Source organism: Lontra canadensis, unplaced genomic scaffold (genome assembly GCF_010015895.1).
Source record: "Lontra canadensis isolate GAN:19392208 unplaced genomic scaffold, GSC_riverotter_1.0 scaffold8, whole genome shotgun sequence".
Classification (NCBI taxonomy): domain Eukaryota; kingdom Metazoa; phylum Chordata; class Mammalia; order Carnivora; family Mustelidae; genus Lontra; species Lontra canadensis.
Window position 1 is genome coordinate 897231 of NW_022631002.1, and position 22816 is coordinate 920046.

General features: G+C 64.2%; 1 protein-coding gene across 2 annotated transcripts in view; it reads left to right on the forward strand.

Annotated features, from left to right (window-relative positions):
• CBFA2T3 (CBFA2/RUNX1 partner transcriptional co-repressor 3) overlaps window positions 1–22816 on the forward strand; it is a 75503-nt gene that overhangs the window by 35881 nt on the left and 16806 nt on the right. For both annotated transcript variants that reach the window (XM_032853764.1, XM_032853765.1), the window contains exons 2-3: window positions 20141–20287; window positions 22671–22748. In XM_032853764.1, the coding sequence (XP_032709655.1) occupies window positions 20141–20287; window positions 22671–22748 (225 nt within the window). The remainder of the gene's footprint in view (window positions 1–20140; window positions 20288–22670; window positions 22749–22816) is intronic.

A 22816-nucleotide genomic window follows, 5' to 3' on the forward strand; every position in this document is an offset into this window, starting at 1 on the left:
TGTGTGAGTGTGTGAATGAGAGTGCATAATGGGTGTGTACAGGTGTGAAAACCGGACCAGAAGGAAGCGTGACCTCTGACCTGGCTGTCCAGAGGGTGGCTGCCCTCGGGCACTTGGGGGAGTCCACGGGCTGGCCTGTGTGTCGAGGAGGAGGGACTGCCACAGGAGGGCCCAGCAGCATCGGGCCCCCAGCTCGCCTTCCCAGGCCGTCTGCACTACAGCCCCCGGGAGCTGCGTGTAGAGGGTCCCCAGGCTCAGGGGACCAGCTCAAAAGTCCGAGTAGGCCAGCCCCTGCCAGGCCCCTGCAAACCGGAGACCTACGTTGGCGTCCAGCGAGATGGCTAGCAGAGGACTCACAGATGGGACTTTATCCCCAGGACACCTGTCACCACACACCTACACGACTGTCCCAGGACACTTGTCACTACCATCTACACGGACTGTCCCAGGACGCCTGTCACTACATGTCTAATGGACTGTCCCAGGATGCCTGTCACTACCATCTACACAGACTGTCCTGGGATGCCTGTCACTACATGTCTAATGGACTGTCCCGGACACCTGTCACTACCATCTACACGGACTGTCCCGGGACGCCTGTCACTACCATCTACATAGACTGTCCCGGGACGCCTGTCACTACATGTCTAATGGACTGTCCCAGGATGCCTGTCACTACCATCTACACAGACTGTCCCAGGATGCCTGTCACTACATGTCTAATGGACTGTCCCAGGATGCCTGTCACTACCATCTACACGGACTGTCCCGGGACGCCTGTCACTACATGTCTAATGGACTGTCCCAGGATGCCTGTCACTACCATCTACACGGACTGTCCCGGGACGCCTGTCACTACCATCTACACTACACGAACTGTCCCAGGTTGACAATCAGCATATCTGTATAGGCTGTCCCCAGACACCTGTCACCACGCTGCCCGCGCACTAACCCTTACACGGTGTACCGTGTGGGCTGGCCCTCAGGCTCTTCTGCATCTGCGTGAAGCCTCCTTTCTGCATCTCAGCGGGCCTGGCAGTCAAATACCTGGTCGGGGGACCCAGCACAGCACCTGGCCCTGTCAGGCTGGGGTAGACACAGTTTCTCTTTCCAAGTGAGGTCAGAGCTTGCACAGGGTCTGGGGCTTTGAGGTTGAGGACATGGTCCGGAGGTGGCTGTGAACTGGACCTGACCTTACTCAAGCACGTGTGTGGAGGGCTTCGCGTCTGATTCTCAAAGGGGCGGGGACCCCCGAAGCTACTGCCGGGACCCCTTCCTGTCTGGTAACCCTCACATCACAAAGACCTTCAGCCCAGTGAGACCCCCCGGGGCATGCCTGCACATTCTGGGTGTGGGGAACATAGAAGCCCCATGTCACCAGCCTGCCCAGACCTGGCCCCTGCCCTCCTCGTTCTCGACGCCGGCAGCCCCAGGGGAGAGCCAGAGCTGGGGTCAGCGAGGGCCGCACCCTGCCTGCCGCCTCTAGGGTCTACAAGGGCCTAGAGCCTGGGAAGAGGGAGGCTGCCATCCTTCCACAGTCGAGCTGTGGTTAAGCCGTGCCCAGCCTGTGCTATTAGCAGTGTAGACGGGCTGCTAGAAGGCAGAGGTGGGGAAGTCCCTTCGTGCCTGGCCTCAGTCTCCCCACTAGGTGTTTCATTTCATTGTGGCAGAACACACAGGGCGTCAAACCCATGGCCTGCGCCATTTCTCAGGGTCAGTTCAGCGACGTTAAATACATTCACACTGTTGTGCACCTGCCGCGCCGTCTGCCTCCGGAACTTTCTCATCTCCCCAGCCGGAGCCCCGGCCGTGCTGCGCCTGCCAGCTGTTCCTGTGTCTGTGGGTCGGACTCTTCCGGGGACCTGGTAGGAGAGACTCTCACCGTGTTGGTGTTTCTGAGACCCGCCGACCTCACTGAGCCTCCTGCCCTCCGGGTGCTCCCACGCGGTGGCCCGCGTCAGGACGGCCTTCCCTGTGACGGCTGAATCGCCGGCCACCGGGTGGACGGGCCGCGTCCGCTCACCGTTCCTCCGCTGGGGGCCCTCGAGCTGCTTCCACCCTTCGGCTGCGGCGAGGCTGGTGCTAACGCGGGGCGCGGCCGCCTCTTGGAGTCCCTGCTTTCGCTTGTCTTGTCCGCATGGCTACAGGTGCAGTTTCCTGTTTGGAGGCGCTGCCCTACGGCCCCTCCGCGTCACTTAGCACCTTCGCACCATCATGCAACCGTCACCACCCCCTAGCCCCCACACTTTGTCATCCCCCCCAAAGAGACCCTGTCCCCGCTAGGATTCACTGCCACCCCCGCGTCCAGCCCAAACCGCAGATCCGCTCCCATCTCGGTGGCCCGGCTCGTGCACCCTGTAGCCTCTGTGGCTGGCTGCTGTGCTCAGGGTTTGCACACGTCACCGCTGCCACACGTCACTCCTCACGGAGCGAACAGCGCTGGCTGCTGGGTGGCACACGGCATCGGGTGGTCTCCACCTCTCGCCTCGCGGGTCCTGAGCCGTGGACACTCGTGGGTATGTCTTGTGGGGTGTGTGTCTACAGCCGATCTCCCTCCTATGCCATTTCTCAGGGTGGTACCTGCAGAAGGACCGGCGGACCCTCAGCTCCCCCAGCCAGTCTGGACACAGGGCAGAATTTAAACCCCTGGGTACTGGCCTGGGTGCACAGTTAAGTCCTCCCCATTTCTCCGACTTGGGAGACAGGGCGCTCTCTAGTGCCACAGAAATCCAGTCCCTCCATCCAGGCTAGTCGGGTTTCTGGGTTTGAGAGACATTCAGCGGAGGCCAGCATGGGGGCTGACATGGGGGTCCGCCCGCTCAAAGGCCCTGAGGCAGGAGGATGGGCAGCGCATGTGAGGACCAGCCAGGGGGACTCGTGGGTGGGGCTGTGCGTGGGAGAGCGACAGGAGGGGGATGGAAGCCTTGGGTGGCTGCGGCACTGGTCGACCCAGAGGCTCGGGGTACCTGCCAGCAGGGTGTCAGGTCCACTGCAGGGGCGCAGTCCTCCCAGAGAATCCTGCTTCACTTGAGGGGAGAGGGAGTCCAGCCTCCCTGCCACGCCGCCCTGGAGCATCCCTGCCAGTGAGGGTGGGACGCGGGGGCCTTCCAGAGGCCGGGACCCTTGTCTTTCTGCCTACCCCCCTTCTCTGACTGTCTCTCCCAAATAAGTTGCCATGGATGTTGTCACGCTGCCCAGAGTGTGTGACATGGGGTCTGGCCTGAGGGCTCACGGGAGACAAGGGTGCAGTGGCCCCAGGAGCTTGGGGCGGCCCCGAAACCCCCAGAGGTGAGCCAGACTCTACACCTGCAAAGGGCATTCCACGGGCCCTGCCCAGCCCATCGGGCCGGTGGGGCACCCCCAGGCCCGGGACGGAACCTCAGGCATGTCCCCAGCCTCTCTGAGCCCCAGCTTTCCCTGTTGCCAAAGGGGAGACGTCCTCCACCAGCCTCAGGAGCCACCCCTGCAGAAGACCCCCCGTGGCTGTTTTGACTCAGCAGGAACCTACCCCAGGTCCCCTCAAGCTTCTGTGAGACCATTTGGTGGAATGAGTCAAAACATGCAGAAGGTTCCCGGAGGGAGGCGGCTCCTCGCGTGCCCCCCCTGCTCCCCCCACACACAGCTGCCACCGCGGCTACGCCAGCCCCAGGCCCATCTGCCTGCCTGGTGCCTTCCCACGGCAAGGGAGGGGGCAGGGCTGCACACGGGCACTCTGCCCGCAGTGCCACGGCCCCCGTCACCGTCCAGCGAACACCAGCACCAGGCTCCTGCCCTCCCTGCCCCCCCGGAAACGGCCCAGCTTGGGTCTGGTGCAGGGTGTGGACACCACACCCCAGGCTGGACCCCACACCCCAGGCTGGACCCCAGTGAGTCCCCACTGGCCGGTGGCGTCCTGTTCTCTCAGGACCGTGTCTCTGTTATGAATGTCGCCCCGCTGCCCGTCTTACCCGTGGGATGATTCTGCGGTTCGGGGCAGAAATGATTCCTGGGTTCTGAGGAGCCCCCCTTCAGGTTTCAGGCAAGGTCGCTCCCCCCCCGAAATCGTCCTCACACAGAGAGGGTGAGTCTTGGCCCAAAGTCACTGGGGTTAAACCCTGGGGCTCAGCCCTGTCTGTGGCCCATTTGGCCTCTCGGGAGTGCGTGGGGTCCCCGCCCTTGACCCTGAGCCCTGGCCCCCCGGGCTGAGGGTGTGCAGGACCGAGGGTCTTCTCCCAGTGGTTGTCTTGCAGGGGACCATGGCCAGTGGACGGGTGGACGCCTCCCTGTGGCAGGGTGAGCCCCTGTGTCTGGACCAACCATGGCTAGCGAGGGACAGGCCTTGGGAACGGACTCCGCTTCCTGCTGCCGCGAGGACAGTCGCCGGGCACAGCCGGCCTCAGGCTGTGTGCAAGCGAACCAGCGTCCCACGTGCTGTGGGGAGCCCTGCCCCTGATGAGTCACAGCCAGCAGAGAAACGTCTTCTCGCTCACGTTGGCTGAAGGCCCCAGAGCAACCGCCCAGATCCTTGGGATGGCTGGTGGGGGTGGGAAGGAGTAGTATGCCGCAGAGGGTCTGAAGGAGACCATCACCCTAGACTGCGGTCTGAGGATACAAGGCCCACTGAGAGCATGAGGGCAGGTCCTGAGAAATGGGGTCTCAGGCCCCAGTGGCTCAGGAAAGTACCAGACAGCACACAGGAGGTCAGCCTGGTGGCCTGCCTGGAAGGGGAGGCAAGCAGGAAGTAATCGTCAGAGAGACCTGTAGGAGAGCCCAGCGTCCTTAGGCCCTCGCTGCGAAGTGGAGGCAAGCACCCTCCGCGTCTCCGGGAAATGCTGAAGTCTCGCACGGCCAAGGGACAAGCCCACAGCCCGCGGCCAGGAGGGGGACACACACGGGACTTCAAACCCAGAGGCTGTACCCACTCCGCCCCCCGCTGCTGTGTCCGGGGCAGGCTGTGAGTCCCCTGCAGGTCCCCTCACCCCGCCTGCTGAACTGGGGGGACCCGGGATGTTTGGAGGAACCAGGCTGGGGCCCCGACGGGGTTGTAACCCTGCTCTGTCCGTCTTTACCGTGTGCTTCGGCCGGTCTCGTGACCCCCCTCGGCCCCTGGGAGGAGTAACAGGTCTTAAGTTTTCACCACGGCCGTTCGATTACAGAGCAGCGTCACAGGCTGTAGGGAACTACACTCGGGCCTGGGTGTGTTCCTGTCCTCCGTCCGTGGCTGGGACGGGACCCCAGACAGCAGCCTGTCCCCAGTGTCTCAGGCCTGCCAGCCAGGACCGGCTGTGGAAGGGACTTGCCCCTGCGGATGGCCTGTCCATTTGTGTGTTGCTGACCTCCCAGGGAAGCCCCCCCCCCAGTGCAGGCACCCACAGATAAGAGGACAGGCGGAATGTTCTAGAACACTGTGAGCATCAGGTTCCCCACCTGTGGAGTGAGGGGTGGACTGACGTACACAGAGAATGGGTCCCCTCCGGCCACGCTGATGCCCAGGACAGACGTGGCTAATCGATCTCTGTCCACACCGATGCCCAGGGCTGACATGGCTCGTGGATCTCCGTCCTCCCTCTCTTTTGAGTTGGCTCAGAGCTCCCAGGCTCTCTCTCTCTCTCATGAGCAGCCCTGGTGGCCACCATGTGGCTGGACTCGGCGTGTGGGCAGAGACCTTCGGGTTCCTCAGCCTGGACAGGCTCTGAGAGCCAGCAGCCCTGACCCTCTTGGCATCTACAAACCAGAAACCCCAGGGGAAGGGCTGGGGCCAGCCTTCCACAGCCACACGCATCTGACGGGGGGCAGGTGCTCCACAGAGTGAGGACCCCGAGATGCCCCAGGACGGAGAGAGCCAGGGCGTGGCTGTGGGATGCAGGCCCCGCACAGGCGTGAGCCACAGGACCTGGGACAGGCCGTGCCCTCCCGAGCCTCCATGACAATGCGGCGTCGTGTGTCCTCGGCGGTCACCTGCTGCACACGCTGGGCTGGATGGGGACGCAGGCAGGCTGGCTGTGCGATTGCAGACCGTGGTGCTGGCTGTGGACGGGGATGGTAGGCCGGGCTGGGAGGGATCGGGGCAAAGTCCCCTGCGACATGACTCTGAGCGGGCTGGGAGCTCCAACAACCAGGGCTTAAGATAAGTGTCCTTAAGCAGCGGCTTGCTCCGATCCCCCAGCCAGGCCTTCCTGCGGGAGGTCCAGGCCTCCATCCCTCTGGCCGCCTCCCTCCCCAGCAAAGTGGGGCCAGGAGGGGAGGGGACGCCCTGAAACCCCACCGTTCCTGTCCGGCGACAAGGCGGAGTCGTGGGGCTGCAGGCCGCCTGTGGCAGCAGGGTGGTGGGGACACAGGGCATGCTGGAGGGGGCCGCACCTTCCCTGCTGAGAGCGGGGGGCCCCGGGGAGCAGTGTCCACTCTCCGGGCCGGGTCGGGGAATCCCGGCTGGCACCGTGCCACCGCCCCCCGCCGCCCTCCTCCACCAGGAGCCAGACACACGCCGGCTCCGTGCCAAGCTGGGGGAGGGACGGCACTCGGCTTCCCCTGCTCCCAGCCGTCCTTTCTGCTGCCTGCGTGTAATTAACAGAGTAATTAAAACCAGGATGAGTTAATTGGTATTCATTTATGTGGCAGATGTTTTTAATTGAGGCAGGAAACAATTTACCTGTTTACATAAACAATAGCAAAGCCAGGCTTGTAAAACACATTTTTTAAAATATTTTCCTCCCCCTTCCTAAAAAGAATTGCAGTCGCTTGGTCTCCCTGCGCCTCGGCGTGAGAGCGTGAGAGCGAGTGGCGAGGCCAGCGGGGGAGGCCCCGCCAGGAGGAAACATCTGTTTAAAGGGCTGGCTTCCACAGGAGCCTGTTTTCTTTAAATTCACAGAAAGGACGTGTTGTTCCCGGGTCGTGGGGACGCCGGCCTCCGGTGGCGCCTCCCTGGGTGGCTCTGGGGCGCAGGGGACCCCGGCCGTCCTGGCAGAACAGGGGCAGCTGGTATGACTCCCCGCTGGGTGGGGAGGGCAGGGCCTCCCTTGGCACCTGCGGTTTCCGCGGCCACGCCCTGGGGGTGGGGCTGTGCCTCCGTCGCGGGAGCCCGCGCCACGTTCGGGAACACGAAGTGAGAGTCCAGGGTCGGGTCCGCGTCACACGGCCACCTTGCTCGTGGTGCCTGGGATGCACAGTTCTAGAACCTTCCATGGTCACAGGCGCTCTCCGCAAAGAAGGGGGGGTAGGTCGTGGGCCCCGCGTGTGCTGGGGGGACAGCGGCCAGGGTGCCGACCGCCCCATTCTCCTCCTCTCGGGGTCGAGGGCAGGACAGAAGAGCCAGTGCGCGAAGGGTTCAGGGAGTTGCCTGTTCATAGGTTGGTCCTAAGTTGGCACTTACTGCATGCCTGGCGGCTGTGGCAGACTTGATAGGTGCTCGTTTTTGCTTGGGTCCCCGTTGACTCTCCGAAGAAGAGTGAATCAGCCCCAGGGGGCAGGTGTGCGGGGGGCCGAGCCCTGCAGCCTGAGCGCGGCCTCCTGGTCGTCTCTGGAGAAGAGTCCGCGGCCCCAGCGGGGAAGAGCTGGGGGTCGCACGGGGTGGCCTGGGGGTGCCTGTGCTGGTCTTTCCCTAGTAAACACACACCGGATTCCGTGTACACGTGAGTGTCTGGAACTATCTGGAGGGCTCCATGAGGACTGGCCACAGAGGCTGCTTCCCGGGGGGCGGGGGGGAATCCCCTTTCCTCGACCAGTGTCCTTGCTGGTGGAGCGTTGCGGGAGCAGGGGTCCTCTACCTGCCGACGTCCCCCCCTCTGGCCCCCAGCGCAGGCCCACCCCGGGCACGAGGCAACTTCTCTGGAAGAGGTGTAGACGGCGGGGCAGCTGGGAAGGCTTGGCCAGAGGCTTGCGAGAACGCATGGGAAGATCTTGGCCCTGAGAACCGGGTGTGTGAGGCCCTGAGGCCATTGGCCACACCTGCATGGCAGGAGTCTGGGCTGTGCCTTTTGGGCAACGCACACCTGGACTATCGGGGGCATTTTGACGGGCAAGAGGGCAAGAAGACAGAATGTTCCAGAATCCACTAGGGAGAGGGCCCTGGGAAGACAGTTTCCCAGAGCTCCCAGCTCAGGATGCCCAAGGAGCGCAACCAGCAGGCGCCCTGACACCGGCTATCTTCCCTCCCTCCTGGACGTGGTGTGAGGCCACCCTGCCCCCAGGCCTCTCCCATGTGACGGAGATGAAAGCATGAAATCAACCACGGCCATGGATATTGGAGGAGGTGAGCAGGGGACCCAAGCCCTTTTCAGCTGTGTGACCTGGGGTCAGGACCTGCCCCCTCTCTGAGCGTCTGGGAGTGAGGGCAGTGAGGGCCCTGTGCTGGGAGCTATGACACGTCGGGGCTGCCCTCCTGCCTTCCCAGGCGCTCCGCCGGAGGAAGTGGGAACTCCGCCAGCAGCCCCTCCCCCTGTGACAGCGGAGGCAAGAGGACCACCCTCTGATGTCAGGGGTCGCAGCCCCTGGAGCCCTGGGGCTGCTGTCCCCGGGGTAGTGGGTCTTCCTTTGCCCCTGCGTGGGACCGAGAGAGACAGAGGTCTGCCCCTTCCCCTGTCCCGGACCCACGGGTGCTTCAAGACAACACCATGGGGGCAGGCTTACCGCAGCTCGGGTGAACCTGCGGGCAGGCCATCCTTGCATCCGTAGGGGGGAGCCTCAGAGCAGTCCCGCAGCCCGGCTGGCCCACCTGCCTCCCCTCGCCCCGGCTGGCCGAGCGCCTCCTCTTTGCAGCCTCGCCTGTTTCGGCTTCTGCTTGCCCGGTGTCCTCCGGGGCCGCTCGGGTGCTGTCGGCAGGGCACAGGGTCCGCACCCACCACGGGCGACCGGGAGGCTCTGAGAGGCTGCCATGTGCCGGGTGCCTCGGGCCAGTCTGCATCTCTGCCTCCCGTGGGCAGCGACAGGTGAAGCAGGTCCACATGGGTCACTCGTAGACGAGGCCGGTTGCCGTGTGCGGCTGGGCCCGGCAGGACGCGCACCTGTCCCTCGGGAGAAAGGCTGTCAGTGCGCGTGGGGGAGGGCGCCTGTCCCTCGTTACCATTCACGCGGGCGTCACCATTATTTTCAATTTTGGCAGCTTTCCTTTGGCGAGTTCAAGGTGGTGATGCGACCAATTTGCTCATTTTTTAAACTAAAGAGAACACTTAGGGGTCCCTGAAGCCTTCCGTGGCGTCTCCCTCCCTTCCTGCAGGCAGGGTCCTCACCACAGGGTTTTCCAGACCCGCTGCAGACCTGCCTTCACACGCGCTCCCCGTGTGGACGGGACACAACCCTGTGCTTGCTGGCAGTCCCTCCTGCCGTCGGGCTTCCGTGTCCGTGCCCGGAGCCTTTCTCCAGGTGTGCAGACCCCACGGCCATCTGGCTCCAGCGGCGACTCCACCTCTCCCTACAAGCTCCTCTGACACTGGACACCTCAGCCCACTGTGTGCCCGGGGCCGTCTGTGGCACTGCCCACCTGACCCCCCACCTCAGAGGGCAGCCTGGCTCCTTGCGTCCACGGACCCAGCCACCATCCACCCACCCGTCCACTCATCCGTCTGTCCTTCCGTCCACCCACCCACCTGTCTGTCCATCCATCCGTCCATCCGTTCAACCCCCCCCCCCCGCTCACTTATCTTCCCGTATATGCCCATCCACCCAGGCAGCCGTGCCACGACACTCATTGTCACAGCCCAGTCACACTCAGGTGGGCGTGCCAGCACGCAGAGGTGGCAGGCGTGCATGGGGGATGGGAGAGGACTCCTAGAGCTCTGGGACCAGTGCAGGGCAAGGAGGGCACCCCTTCCTCCCACTGGCCCTCCCCCCAGCAGGCGGCCAGATGGCAGGGCGCCTCCCCCACAGCTCTTAGGGGGCTGCTCTTGGCGGCACAGCCGCAGCAGCTGGGCGAGGAACGTGCTTCCTTTGTGTTGCCGGCCGCAGGGCAAGTGGGCCCGGCATCTGGATCCCTTCGTGGCCCTCCGGAGGGCAGGAGAGCACGGAAGGTTCTCATTGCAGCAGCTCTGCGCCCTCCCCTCCCTGCCTTTTAACCTCTTGCTGGCTGCTGGGTTGCTGGAAGGCTCGGGGCTGAGAAGGTCTGGCCTCTCCCGCTTGTCTGAGGCCTGTCTGAGGCCTCTGCAGCCGGCCGGAGCTCTGAGCTGTGTGGCCCAGCGGAAATGCCGCGCTCTTCCGGAAAACAGAGGCAGGGGCGTGCTGGGTCTGAAGTGCTTTCGACCCAGGAGCCACGGTCACCTTCGCGTCTGGCCATTCTTCTGTGCGTGAGTTTGTTCTCAAGAGAGAACCGCGTGTGCTTGTCCCTCTCGGTGCGCGTGGGTCACTGTCCCGTCCGTCAGAGTGGGCTCCACGGCTCGTTTCTGCAGTAGTGGCACCCGTGGACGTCCACGGCTTGAACTCCCAAAGCGTGCCCGGTCACGAAGGTTGCCTGGCCCGCCCCAGTCCGGGCGCCTCTCGGGCTCTCCATCAGAGGGACCAGTTTCCGGACTCCTACGTTAAGAGTCGGACGCCCCTTGGCCTGGTGCCGAATTTCGTGAAAATGGCGTGGCTCTGGCGTCCGTGACTCCGCGGTGGTGAGATTCGCCTGTGTTGGTACACGTGGCTGTCCGGGGAGCTGGCTCCCTCGCTCCGTTGTACACCGCGATCCCCGTGCCCCACACGCAGCAGGTGGGGACGCTTGCTCTCACAGGCTAGTCAGTAAAGCTTCAAAGTCTGCTGGAGACCTGCCAAGTGTCCGGCCCGGTTCTGGGGTCCCTCTGGGGGTTAGCAGTGCACAGAAAGACCAGAGTGAGAACCAGCATGTGAGGGCAGGTGCAGACCAGTGCTCCAGGGGAAAGGAAGGCAGGTGACGGAGGGCACGTGCCATGGGGCAGCTCTGGCCTGGGTGTCGGGGAAGGCTTCTCTGAGGAGGGACGTCTGAACCAAACCTGACTAATGAGAAGGAGCCAGCCCTGTGAAGATCTGGGGTTGTGTTCCAGCAGGTGCAAAGGCCCTGCAGCAGGATGGGAGTGCTAGACAGGAAGGAAGGAGGGAGGAGGAAGGAGCCCGAGTCAGGAGTCATGGAGAGAGCCTCCGTCTGCCCATCTGCCCGCCACCCATCGGGGGGCCTGAAACAAGGAGGGGACAGTCGTGCCCCATCCTCCCAGGTCTTGATGAGACCAGGTTCATCTGGAAAGTGTAGAAGTGCCCGCTTTTCCAGAGATGCTGGGAGGAGGCAGGCAGGCCTGGTGTGTCTGGGATGAGGTCTCGAAGCCTGGGGCCTCATAGCTGGGTCCGAAGCAGTGAGTGGGCCTGGCCTGGAAGGGACCGCTGGGCGGGGGCCAGAAGGGACTTCAGTGAGTGCTGCACCTGGCCCGTTGTGTTTATCTGGGTGATGGAAGGGACCCGTCCTCCCAGGCCGACCGTCTCCCTGTTGCTGCTGAGGGGATGTCAACAGCCCGACCGCGACACAGGGTGACCCCTCTGTGGCTGTGAGGGGCTTTGCTATGCCCTGACACTCTCCCGTGGACCCCCTCACACTCGGACAGAGGCTCACCGTCAGCCTGGTGGGTGGGCTCTGCCCACATCCACGGGAAGGGACGAGCTCCTCTGCCAGCAGGTGCGGACGTCAGTCTTCAAGCTGGACCCATCTGTTGTGTGATGGCTGTGTGACCCGGGGCCGGGGACGTCGCCACTCTGTGCCTCAGTTTCCCCCACTCTACCTTGGAGCTCTAGCAACACCTGCTGGCCTTTTCAGGAGGAGTTAAGTGACAGCTTCAGAGCCCGGCACAGGGGCAGCTCTTGGCAAAAGCAACCTAGTTTAAATTCAGAGCTGGGCAGGTGGGTGGCGTGCGGAGGACACCCCTTCCCCCGGGACCCCCACGGCAGGGCCTGCTCTGGGCCCCACGCATGCACAGCCTTAACAGCTTCTTGAACTCGTGCCCAGTCCACGAGCGATGGATGTTTTCCCCGGGTCACCCGCTGTGACCCCTCGAGGTGGGCTCTGCCCTCCCTGCATCACAGGTGGGGACACCGAGGCCCAGATTAGAAATGTCACTGATGTTCCAGCCAGGAGACGGAGATAGGCCTGGAGGAGCGGCGGCGGGCTTGCCACCTTGAGAAGCCTTCGTGGGTTCCTCATCCAAGACCACCCCTGCCCCAGAAGCGGGAGTTACAGGCCCCATTTACCAGTGGGTAAACCGAGGCTCAGAGACATGCTGGGGTTGTCTTCCCGAGTTCAGGGTTGTTTGCGGAGCCAGAGGGGAACCCCACTCTCCTGCACCTGGCCCATTTTTGTCACCATGGTGACCTGTGACCTTTGTCACCAGCCCCACAGCCGCAGGGGGTCGCGGGGCCCTGGGAATAGGCATTCTGGGGGCTCAGCACAGAGCAGTGGGTTGGAGCCGGCAGATTCCCAGCCAGAGGAACGGCCCCGAGAGCCTGGCGGGAGGCTCCGGAGGAACATGCTGGGCTCCAGCACTTGCGGGCGGGGAGGCTCACCCCGCCCTGTGGAGGGAAAGCAGGAATCCTGTGTTTTTGTATCTTCACTTCATCGGGCGGCGGACACCTGCTGGAAAGCAGACACGGGGAGAGCCTGGGACTCGTCAGGGCTGCACCCGCTGAACGCCCCGTCGCTTTGCTGGGGGTCAGAGACAAGCCTCCCGTCTGACACCGGCCTCGGTCAGCCTCCTGGTCCAGACATGGAGGGTCAGCCGCTATCCTGGGCTTGCCCAGAAGGCAAGCAGCCCCCCAGCCCGTCACCCCAGCCTGGTGCTCCCCACCGTCCATCACTGCTCAGACCTTCCAGAATGTGTCTCTTCCTGGGGGTTCAATTTTCCTCTTGGTCCCACACATGCCATGGGAGGCCCCAGGAAGTTCGACCCCAGTCAGGGAGGCCTCTGAGAGACCTGGGGCCAGAGGAGACGCTGGCCAGGTCAAGTTCAGGCCGCCCAGGGCAGCTGTGAAGGAGGGGTCCGCTGCGGGGGCAGGACCATGTGTCAGAGGTCTGGGCTCCTGCTGTCTGCACCCTGCACCCGGAGTGCCCAGCCGGCTGGCCGCTCTGGCCTGGGACCCACACCGAGCTCAGCGGCCTCCCAGGGGGTCTCTGTGTCCCTGGTGGGTTCGGGTTAGGGTGGGGACCACGTGGGAGGCTCTTCCCCCGCGGCCTGTGGCCCCCGCCTCTGCCTGGCTCTCCCACGAGCCCCTTGCTCGTGGACGCGGAGACCCCAGGGGCGTTGAGCCCTTGGGAGGGCTCCCCAAACCCGCGGCCGCTGCTCGGACCCTCACAGGCCGGGCCACCGTCCGGCGGGGCCTGCCCTCAGGGTGTGTGCGGGAGCAGCCATGGCCTCGCCGTGGGCCCCTCCGCCTGGTCTCCCTTCAGACACATTGCGGTGTTTTATCTGCTGGAGCTCGGTATCAGGCTGGTCCAGGTGGCTTCAGACCCGCCATGTGGGGAGCTGTTGGGACAGGAGGTCGGACGAAGCCCCGCCCTCGCTGTCCTAGTCCTGTCAGTGGGCCCCCCGGAGACCATGCCTGGGAAGGAGGGGTACTGAGGGCTGGAGACTGGGCAGGCAGCTTGGGGAAGGTCATGGGTCTCCCCGCAGGCCACACCACGGCTTGGACCCGATGGGGAAGGAGGTCGGGAGCCACATCAGCCTGGACCCTGGGTCCCCGTGGGGCGTCTCCCCTGCTGTGTGCGTCTGGGCCTCAGTGTCCTTGTGTGTCGAGCAGGTGATAGCTTTCCTCGAGGGTTTCCAGGGGAGGAAGGTGAATCGCCACCAGTTCAGGACACTGGAAGCCCGGGCAGGGCCTGGACGGGCAGAGGATGGGCTTCCGACAGGCAGATCCACCCCCACTCTGGGGTCAGGCTGCCCAAAGTGGGGGCCAGGAGGGTCTGTGGGGGACAGGTCGCGGCTCTTCTCTCTGGAGTTACCCGACCTGAGCGGGATGTTGCATGCTGGGACACAGCGGCTGTATCCCACCTCCTGATGCACCCACGGGCTCTCCCTGTGGGGCAGGTGGGCAGAGTGGGGACAGCTGACACCAGCCTGCTAGGGCAGAGGTCTCCTCCCCACCCCCGATCTCTGGCCAGCCCCACTGGGCAGGCAAGGTGGAGAGTCGGGACTCACATCTGCTAGAAGGGAGCCCGTGACACCAGGGAGGCTGCTGTCAGTGAACTGTGCCTCCTGGATTGTCCTGTTTTTCACTCAGTGAGGATTTATTGAACACATACTGTGTGCCCAGCACTGTTCTAAGCACTCGGTTGTACAAGAGAAGGTCGCCTTGGGGCAGAAACGCAGAGGATGTGAGCAGGCTCTAACGGAATCTGGGAAAGGAATCCCCAGCAGAGGGAATGGTCTGTGCAAAGGCCCTGAGGTAGGGGTAGCTGAGTAGCCTGGATGAGGGGAGACGAGGACAGAGAAGGGACAGGCCAGGCACAGAGGACCCCGAGAGCACGCTCAGGGTCCTGGCTGAGGGGCAGGCTTAGGAAATATGTCTTAGAAGGACCAGCTTGCCCCTCTGGTTCCCGAGAAAGCCAAGTGCATGGGTTTACCTTGGCTGGAGTGTTACAATATTGGCCTGCTACCTGGCTGAGGGCAGAAGCTGGGAATTCAGAGACAGGCCCTGCTCCTGGCTCTGCCCCTTGCTCCCTCCCCTCTTGGGGGATAGGGAAGACAGGCTCACTGTCTGTGTCACAGGGGTGTGGCGCACACAGGGAGACTGGCCTTGGCCAGGCGACCTCAAAGGGGGCTTTCTCCTCCTTGTGTTCCTGTACGGAAGGTATGACGACTGGGTGACAGCGAGGAGCCCAGTCAGGCCCCGTTGGGGATGTTGTCTTCTCAGTCTCAACGATTCTCAGTGGTCCCTGTGCACGCTTCGCGTTCACTCCCCACCCGCATGTACAGGACACGGAGGCTGAGGGCAGCGTGGTGTCCAGACTCCTTGCTCTAGCCCCGTGTTCTGCCCTTTACAGAGGATGCAGGACCCCGGCTCTGCACTCCCAGAGCCCTGCCCGCCGGCAGCCCCAGGAGCCTTCTGCTCTGGTGCTTCTGGGGCTGTGTCCTGTCATCCTGGGGATGCAGCGGGGGCTCGGAAAATTGGGGCACCCCCCAGCCTCGCACAGGCCTCAGGAATCCGTGCCTGCTTGTCAGCTCCAGAAGAGGGGTCTGAGGTGCGGTTGTGTCCATCCCAGGACAGCAGACCCCGGAGCAGGGCCCCAGCACCCTAAATCCCCACAGAGAGAGTGGCTCCTGGGGCCAGACGGCCTGGGTTCGCGTCTGGGTTTCCTCCTATGCCCGCCTCGCAGGCTTGTTGTCGGGTGAGCTGAGCTGAATCTTGGGAGGCCTTGGCACAGGCCCAGCACACAGTCAGGGCTTTGTCACCGGGGCTTCGTGACCCACTGTCGGTGCCCACCCCTCCCTGTGCAAAGGGCCTGACGCGGGTGACCTGCTTACCTTCCTACTTTCCCACGCGGCCTTTGCAAGGGTCAGTAGAGGTACCAGCAGATCAGACCCTACATGATCAAAGCAGGACCTTATTATTTCTGGCTGCTTTGCAGACTGGAGGCGGGCAGAAGAAGGTTCTAGAACCCCAGGGCTGGGAGCTCTGGGCTGTGGCCAGTTCTCAGCCAAGCTGGGCGGGCTGGGAGCCACAGGCAGACAGGGACAGTGATGGATGAGGTGGCTTGTTCCAGCACGTTCCATGTTCTTTCCCACCGGCTCCACCCGGCCTTGGAGAGCTGCTTCCTCTGTGGACAGATTAGGGACAGTCAGCTGGGGACTGGCTACGCCATCTGGGAAGGACGCAGGGTCTCCCACGGGGCTGTGGCATGTGGGCCGAGGGCTGGGAGCGTTCTCAAGGGGAGGAAGCAAGGCTGGGGGTAGGGACCCCTTTGGCTCCCCTGCTCACTGGGACGCCTAGACGTGACTTGCCTCCTGCCCACCCAGACGCGCACCAGCACGCCAGCCCTCCGGGAGGCCGGGTGGAGACTGCCACAGAGAAGGCCCCCTCGGGGCGATGGACAGGGTGGGCAGGCACCTGCAAGCCTCAGGGCTGTGGGCTGGGGGATAGATGCCCGGCTCCCGGCTGGCTCCCCACTCAGCTGTGTGAGCCCAGCAGGTCACTGGCCGCTCTGAGCCTTGGTCTTCCCCATCAGAGAGAGCAGAGTTGCGCCATCGGCCTCCGAGGGCTGTGGGAGGGTCGCACAAGCCAGTGGGCTGGGCCCTTCCCATAAGGAATATTCTTTTCCATGTACGTTGGAGCTCCCTGGCTACGGGCCCCTCACTTCCCGTCTGCCTACCTCAGAGCCAAGACCACGGGTTGGGGGCCCGGCATTCCCATGGCTGTCCCCACCCCCCAGGCTGCTGCTCTGGCTGAGACCCTGCTCGGGCTCCAGGATGGCTGGTGGGGACCGGCATCAGGGGACGGAACTCAGCGTCCCCACTGCAGAGTCTGGGCTTCCCTCCAATCACGTGATCGGCCCCTCACTTGGCTAAGGCAGCCTCCTGCACTCACGCAGCTGGGCCTGGCGGGTCGCTTGGAAAGAACCATGATGCCTTCGCCCTTGTTGCCAAGGGGCCCGAGATGCTGGGCGAGGGGACGGGGATGCTGGGCGAGGGGACGGGGATGCTGGGCGCAGGGGACGGGCATGCTGGGCGAGGGGACGGGGATGCTGGGCGCAGGGCACGCGAGCGTGGTGACCAGTCTGCCATGTGGAATTCCTAATAAAAACCCGTCCTTGCGGTCACTTCACGCTTCCTGGTCTAAGGGGTAGACAAGCTCACTCGTGCGGAGCCTCACGGGGGGGCAGTTGATACCCTTATTATTATATATTAACATTGTAAGGCTTGACCTGATCTGCCTAAACAGAACTCCCTAAGGCATTTTGTCTGGGGAACCCCAGCTTCTACCAGATACTGTGTGCAGAGCATGGCGGTGAGGCCGCTGGGCAGGGACACTGAGGGGACCTGAGAAGGAGGGAGGGGAAGGGCAGCCTCCCAGGGCCCACCCACGGTCTCCAGGCGGGGTCTGGCCTTGCCAGGGAGCAGAGCCAATCCTCGCTCACAGCTTTGGCAGGAAGCAGGACTGTCCCCCTCACCAGCTCCTGGCACTCAGCCTCTGACGGAAGGACCCTTCTCCCGCCGAGTAGACCCACCCTGCTGTCCCTGCCTGGCCAGCCCCTCCGCCCCCACCAGCCCCCTGCAGCCCCAAAGCAGGGAGATGCCTTCCATCCGCCCTGCGTCCCGCTCCTGCATCGATGTGCGCACAGCCCAGCCTTCTGGACGCCCGGCCCCACGTGCCCCCGCAAACAGGGAGATCAGGAGGCAGGGGCACCCCAGAGAGGGCCGACGTCCCCAAGGGCGAGGGGCACCAGTGCGGGGGGCACCTCAGCAGAGGACATGAGGCCGGAGCCAAACCGCCAAGAGGGAAGGAGCGTTCCAGGCGCAGTGGAAGCTGCTGGAGGGTGTGGAGCAGGGGCGTGGACGTGCGGGCCAAAGCTCGCTCTGGCTGCTGTGCAAGCTTTCGAGGCTCCCTCCTGCCCACACAGCGGGTCCACCTGTGCCCGCCCGGCCACCTCTGCCCTCTCTGGATGGCCTTCGTCATTCTCTGGGGGGGTCTGCGCTGAGGGCAGCCTCCAGAGCAGGGGCTGGGTGCACAGTCCTTCCGGAAATCTCTGCCAAGGTTCCTCGAGCGCCTGCCCAGGTCGCTGCCCCTCCACAGGGAAAGACTCCGGGAGGCGCAGCCAGGGAGCCACAGAGCCACGACCCAAGACACAAGGGACTCTGGAGGTCCCACACGATACCCCTGGGACGTGGGGCCGCCACCCCCACTCTACCCCTGCAGCCTTGGTCCGCACCCCACCCAGTGCCGCCTCTGGGAGAACAGGGTGCACTGAGGACACGCGGCTCACAGACCCACGGACCCCCATGGAGGCGCGCCCGCCCCCGCTGAGTGACCGCAGCAGACACGGCACCGCTCGGTGCCTGGGACCCAGGGCTGGCGGCGGAACCCCAGCCCCCAGCGCCTCTGCCAGAACCGGGAGCTGGGACGGTCGGGGGGCCGGGAGCACGCGTGTCTGCTCAGGAAACGGGCGGCCTCACCTCCCCTTTCTGCCAAAGGAGGTCACGGGCGCCAGTGGGCATTGGCGGTTCCCTCCTTGGGGCTCAGCGGGCGGCCCTTGGCAGAGCGTGTCCACCAACCGGAATCTCAGAGGGCCCTGCTGTGTTGGCCCTCGGCGCCCGCGGTCACCCCCCGCCGGCTGTGGAGGGGCGGGCAGTGGACCTGTCAGGTCCCCTTCGCCCTCTCCAAGCGGTTCATCCTCAGCGGCCGGTCCGGGGGAAGCCGCCAGCAGGGAAGGGCCGGCCACGTGTCTGAAACACACAGCCCCAGATCGGCCCTGGGGGACTGGCTGTCCTGGGGTGCCCGGTCCTTCCCAGGGCCGGCTGGGCCACGTCTGCACCCTGCAAAGCTGGCCCAGGGCTCGCAGGGGCCGGCCGCGTTTGCCTTCTTTGGTTGTCACCAGGGGCTGGCGGCCGGCCATGCATCCAGGCCCGGTGTTGACGGGCGCCCACAGCTGCGGTGCACGTGTGCCCAGCCATCAGCTCCCTGACAGGCGGGCTGCAGGGGGGCAGGGCGCCTGGCAGGAGGGAGGACAGCGGCTGCAGCTGAGGACAGCAGGTGCGGCGTGGCCCGGGGGGCTGCTAATGACCGGCTGCTTCCCTGCCCCGGGGGGCCTAGCAGGGAGGGGCGTCCTCACGGCCAGTCCTCGGGCCCGCAGCGCAGAGAGCTGTCAGAGCCCGCTGGGTGGGTGGACAAGGGGCATCTCCGCTCTGTACGGTGGGGGGGGGGCAGTAATGCCATCTGTCGGCATGATTCAACTCCAGCCACGGAGGCTGGCCGCCCCATTTGCACATGTGCGTCCTGGGCCTGCGGGGGCCCCTGGGAGAGAACGGGGAGACGCAGAGGACAGGCGAGGTGTAGTCAACACAGGGACAGCTAACAGATGGGCCGCCCTGGCCCCTGGAGAGACCCTCCGGTGTTAGCAGGGTGAACTTGGGGCAGTGCCTGGGGCAGCACGGGCTGTCCTTCTGTAGCAGGCAGATGACCCCACCCTGACGGCCTCGAGCCGCTGGGCCACCCCACGTCCCAGCCAGCCTGCTGTGGTATTTCGCCCTGGCCGGGTGCTGGCTGACCCGAGTCAAGACAGAGAGGGAGGCCCAGGGCCTGCCGTCCTCCAGCTGCGGAAATGGCTGGCTGCTGGCTCGGGCTTCCTACGGCTGGTCAGCTTCACCCGGAGACCTTTCCCTGTAGGCCCTGTTTGTGGGGGCCCGGGGCTCAGGGCCCCCCAGGCCCTGGTGCAGCGCGGCTCCACAGCCACCATGGACCACGTGGGAATGTTGACAACGTCAGGGACACGTGACCCACCGTGGGCCACATACAAGTGACCAAGCCTGGAACAATGTGAAATTGACTGTGTCTGTGGCCCGGTCGGGCCCAGGAATCACCCAGGCTGCCAGGGGCTCCAATAAGGGTTTGCCACCGCAGAGGGTCTGCCCCCCAGGCCTTCCTGGGAAGGACCCCCCCACCGCGCCGAGACGTGACGCCTGAGAGCTGTCAGGGCCCTGGGAGCCATGGTTCCTCCAGAGGGGGGGACCCACCTGCAGCCCCGCACCAGGGAGCTTGTTAGGGGTACAGGTGCTCGGGCCTCCCCCAGACCTGCAGCGTCAGAAACAGCAGTGGGGGGGCCAGCACTTGTGCTCAGGCCCTCCGGGGCCTGTGGACGGAGGCTGTGTCTGCTAGCCACTGCCGGGGTGGGGGTGCCACCCGCCCCCTGATCTGCAGGGGGGTCCACCCCAGCCCCCCACAAAACAGCCCCCGAAGGACCCCAGTCCCGTTCCAACTGCCCCCGGATTCTCCCAGCTCCACCCTCCAGCCCACCTGAAACGGCCGCCCTCGCCCGCTGAGCCCAGGCGGTGGGATGTCAGCCACCTGGGAGCACAGCTGACGCTTATCTGCTGCCCACTGGGGCCTGGGGTTGGGCCCGGCTGTGCACAGAGCCAGACGTCCCCCAGGGAACCAGCAAGGCCAGCCCACACCCGGCGTGGGTGCCTCGCGTCCCGTCAGCCCGCCTCACCCTGCCTCTCGTTTTCTCCCCCGCCGCGGCCCCCCGCAGTGGACAGGAAGGACGAGACAGTAACGATGCCTGACTCGCCGGCCGAGGTGAAGACGCAGCCTCGCTCCACACCGCCCAGCATGCTGCCCCCACCGCCTGCCGCGTCCCAGGGGGCCACCCGGCTCCCCTCCTTCGCACCACACACAAGTGAGTGACCAGGGCTGGGGCACCGGGTGGGCTGAGCAGAGGCCCCCTGGAGCTGTGTGAGGCTTGTCCGGCGGGTGATGGGGGCACCACCACCCTGAACCCATAAACGCCCACCGCTGGGCCCTTGAGGGGGATGGTCCCAACGGGAGCCCGGAGGTTCACATCCTGGTTCTCCTGCTCTGTGGCTGTTTGGCCTGGGGCAAGCGACTAGAGCTCTCTGGACCTGGAGTCCTCAGCCACGACTCAGGGCTGACCCCCGTCCCTGCCTCACGGAACCCCTGTGAGGACAAGTGAGTTAATGCAAGTTCTCACCCAAGGACTGTTGTGTCAAAGCCGTTACACTTGGAGCTCAGAGAGGGACGGGGAGATCCCTACTAGCGCACAGCAGCTTTCTAGAGGGCCGGGGTCCGTCAGATGGGCTCTGCGGCTGCCATGGGGGTGGGGGTTGCTCAGGACCTGGGGTCAGGTGGAGCCTGTGCTGCCAGGGACGTCGGGGCAGGCCAGCATCTCTCTGGCCTAGGGCTGATCTGGGCTCAGCCTCGGGGCACACACGGCCTCACGGGGAAGCCGTCCACAGTCCACAAACACCACTGCGGACCTGTTCCTTCGAGCCAGAAAATTCAGTGACTCCATGACTTTGGGGTCCTGAGTGTTTGGGAAGGAGATGTTAGCCTTGGGCCGATGGGGGAATTGGCCGATGGGGGTATGGTATCCCGTGCCCCCCAAGACAAGGGGCTTAGCAGTGTGTCCTAACCATGTCTGGTGGGCAGTGGAGAGAATCCACATGGCATCTTTGCCCCCCACGTCCAGAGGCCAGGAAGCCCCACACCTGGGGAATGCTCCCCCACGTTTAAAATCCAAGCAAAGCTTGTCTCCGGGAAGGGAGCCTCGAGTGCCTCAGCATGGTGGTGGGCATGGCTTCCTCAGACACCCCTCTGTCTGCCCAGAGCCCAGGCCACATGGCAGGGCCCAGCTCCTTCCTCCCCTGTCATCTGAGGCCAGGCAGCCAGGGTCCCTGGGGGCTTGGCTGGACCCAGCCTACATCTGGAGAAAGGTGCTGCTTTCAGTGGTCAGGCAACCTAAGTTCAAGGCCAGGCTTGGCCCCTTGTCTGTAGGAAGCTGGCTTTAACCGCCACTAGGAGCTCCCAAGACACAAGGCCATGGGCCCTCCACCTAAAATGACGACGCCATCCTCCAGTGTCCGGTTCCCGGCAGAGAAGGCAGCGGGCTGTCTGCCAGCATGACCGAGGGCTGGGAGCCGGTTGCCCGAGTATGAAAGGCACGTCGCCCTCGGCCTACTTTCCTTCTTGGTCCAGGACCCATGTTCCCAAAAGCACTGGTCTGGGAACCAGATGTTCCAGATGGGGGACAGGGGTGGGTCCTATGTGTAGCTCAGGGTCCCCTCCCGGCCGTTCTGTCCCCCGCACACCCCAGAACACCATGGGGTTCACATTTCTGGCTCCATCTGGAGCATGGAGGTCACAAGAGGCTGGTGGCTGGCACTTGAATGTCACCGGGCTGCTGGGGTGTGCTTCTGGGCCCCTGGCCACCTCCAAGGGGCCTCAGTGTTGTGCCCTCACCCATGGAACTCCCTGAAAGCCCTGGTTAACTGCTCCAGGGCCCTGGCTGCTGTGCCGGGGCCTGGGAGCCATGCCGACCAGACTGACCTTGAGCCATGGCCTGAGGGCTGTGGTTTTCCTTGACTGATGACCGTCTGGGCACAAATTCATCCTGGAGTGGAAGCTGTGGTATGTCTGTGGTGGTGGTCAGGATGGCTGAGATGGCTCAGGATACCCTCAGAGGCCCGTCCTTCCTTGATTACCCCCTGTGACAGGGGGCTCTGTGCCTGTCTGCAGTGGTCCAGCCCGTCTTGCTGCACATCGTGCTCACTAACTCCAGCTGGGACAGATCATATCTCTGCCTGCTGGTGTTTCCCCCTGCACGGTGGCTCAGTCCTGGGCCTTGTTTTCGAACTGGCTTGTCTGCCAACAGACCTCATGCCCTATCAGCTTGGGCTTCGGGTCCCTTGAGGACGGTCCAAGTAGGGTCACTGGGCATCTTCCAGGAAGAGAGCTTTTCAGGAGCCTAGTGTCCCACCCATGCCAATGGAGAAGACACAGTGCTGGTTGAGCTCTGAAGGTCCCACGAGAAACGGCCCTAAGACCCCCCAGTACGACCCCATTATTTCACGGTGGAGGAAGTAAGCCCCAGAGAAGGGAATGGACTGACCCCAGGCGGTGACAGAGTCCCAGCCCCAGAGCTGCAGGGAGAGGCAGAGGGGAGGGGCGGACTACGGGCGCCCTCGGAGGCTGCCTTGCCCCCCCCACCGAACCTCCCCGGCCTGCTCTTTCCTGACAGTGTGTTTTTCTTATTTTGCTTACAGATCGAGAGGACGGGCCCATGATGTCCTTGCCCCATGGCCGTTTTCATGGCTGCTTAAAATGGTCTATGGTCTGTCTCTGTAAGTAAAATAACAAAAACTGTGGCCCCCGGGAGGTCCTTGTCCAGCACGCTCTGCTCTGGGAAGGC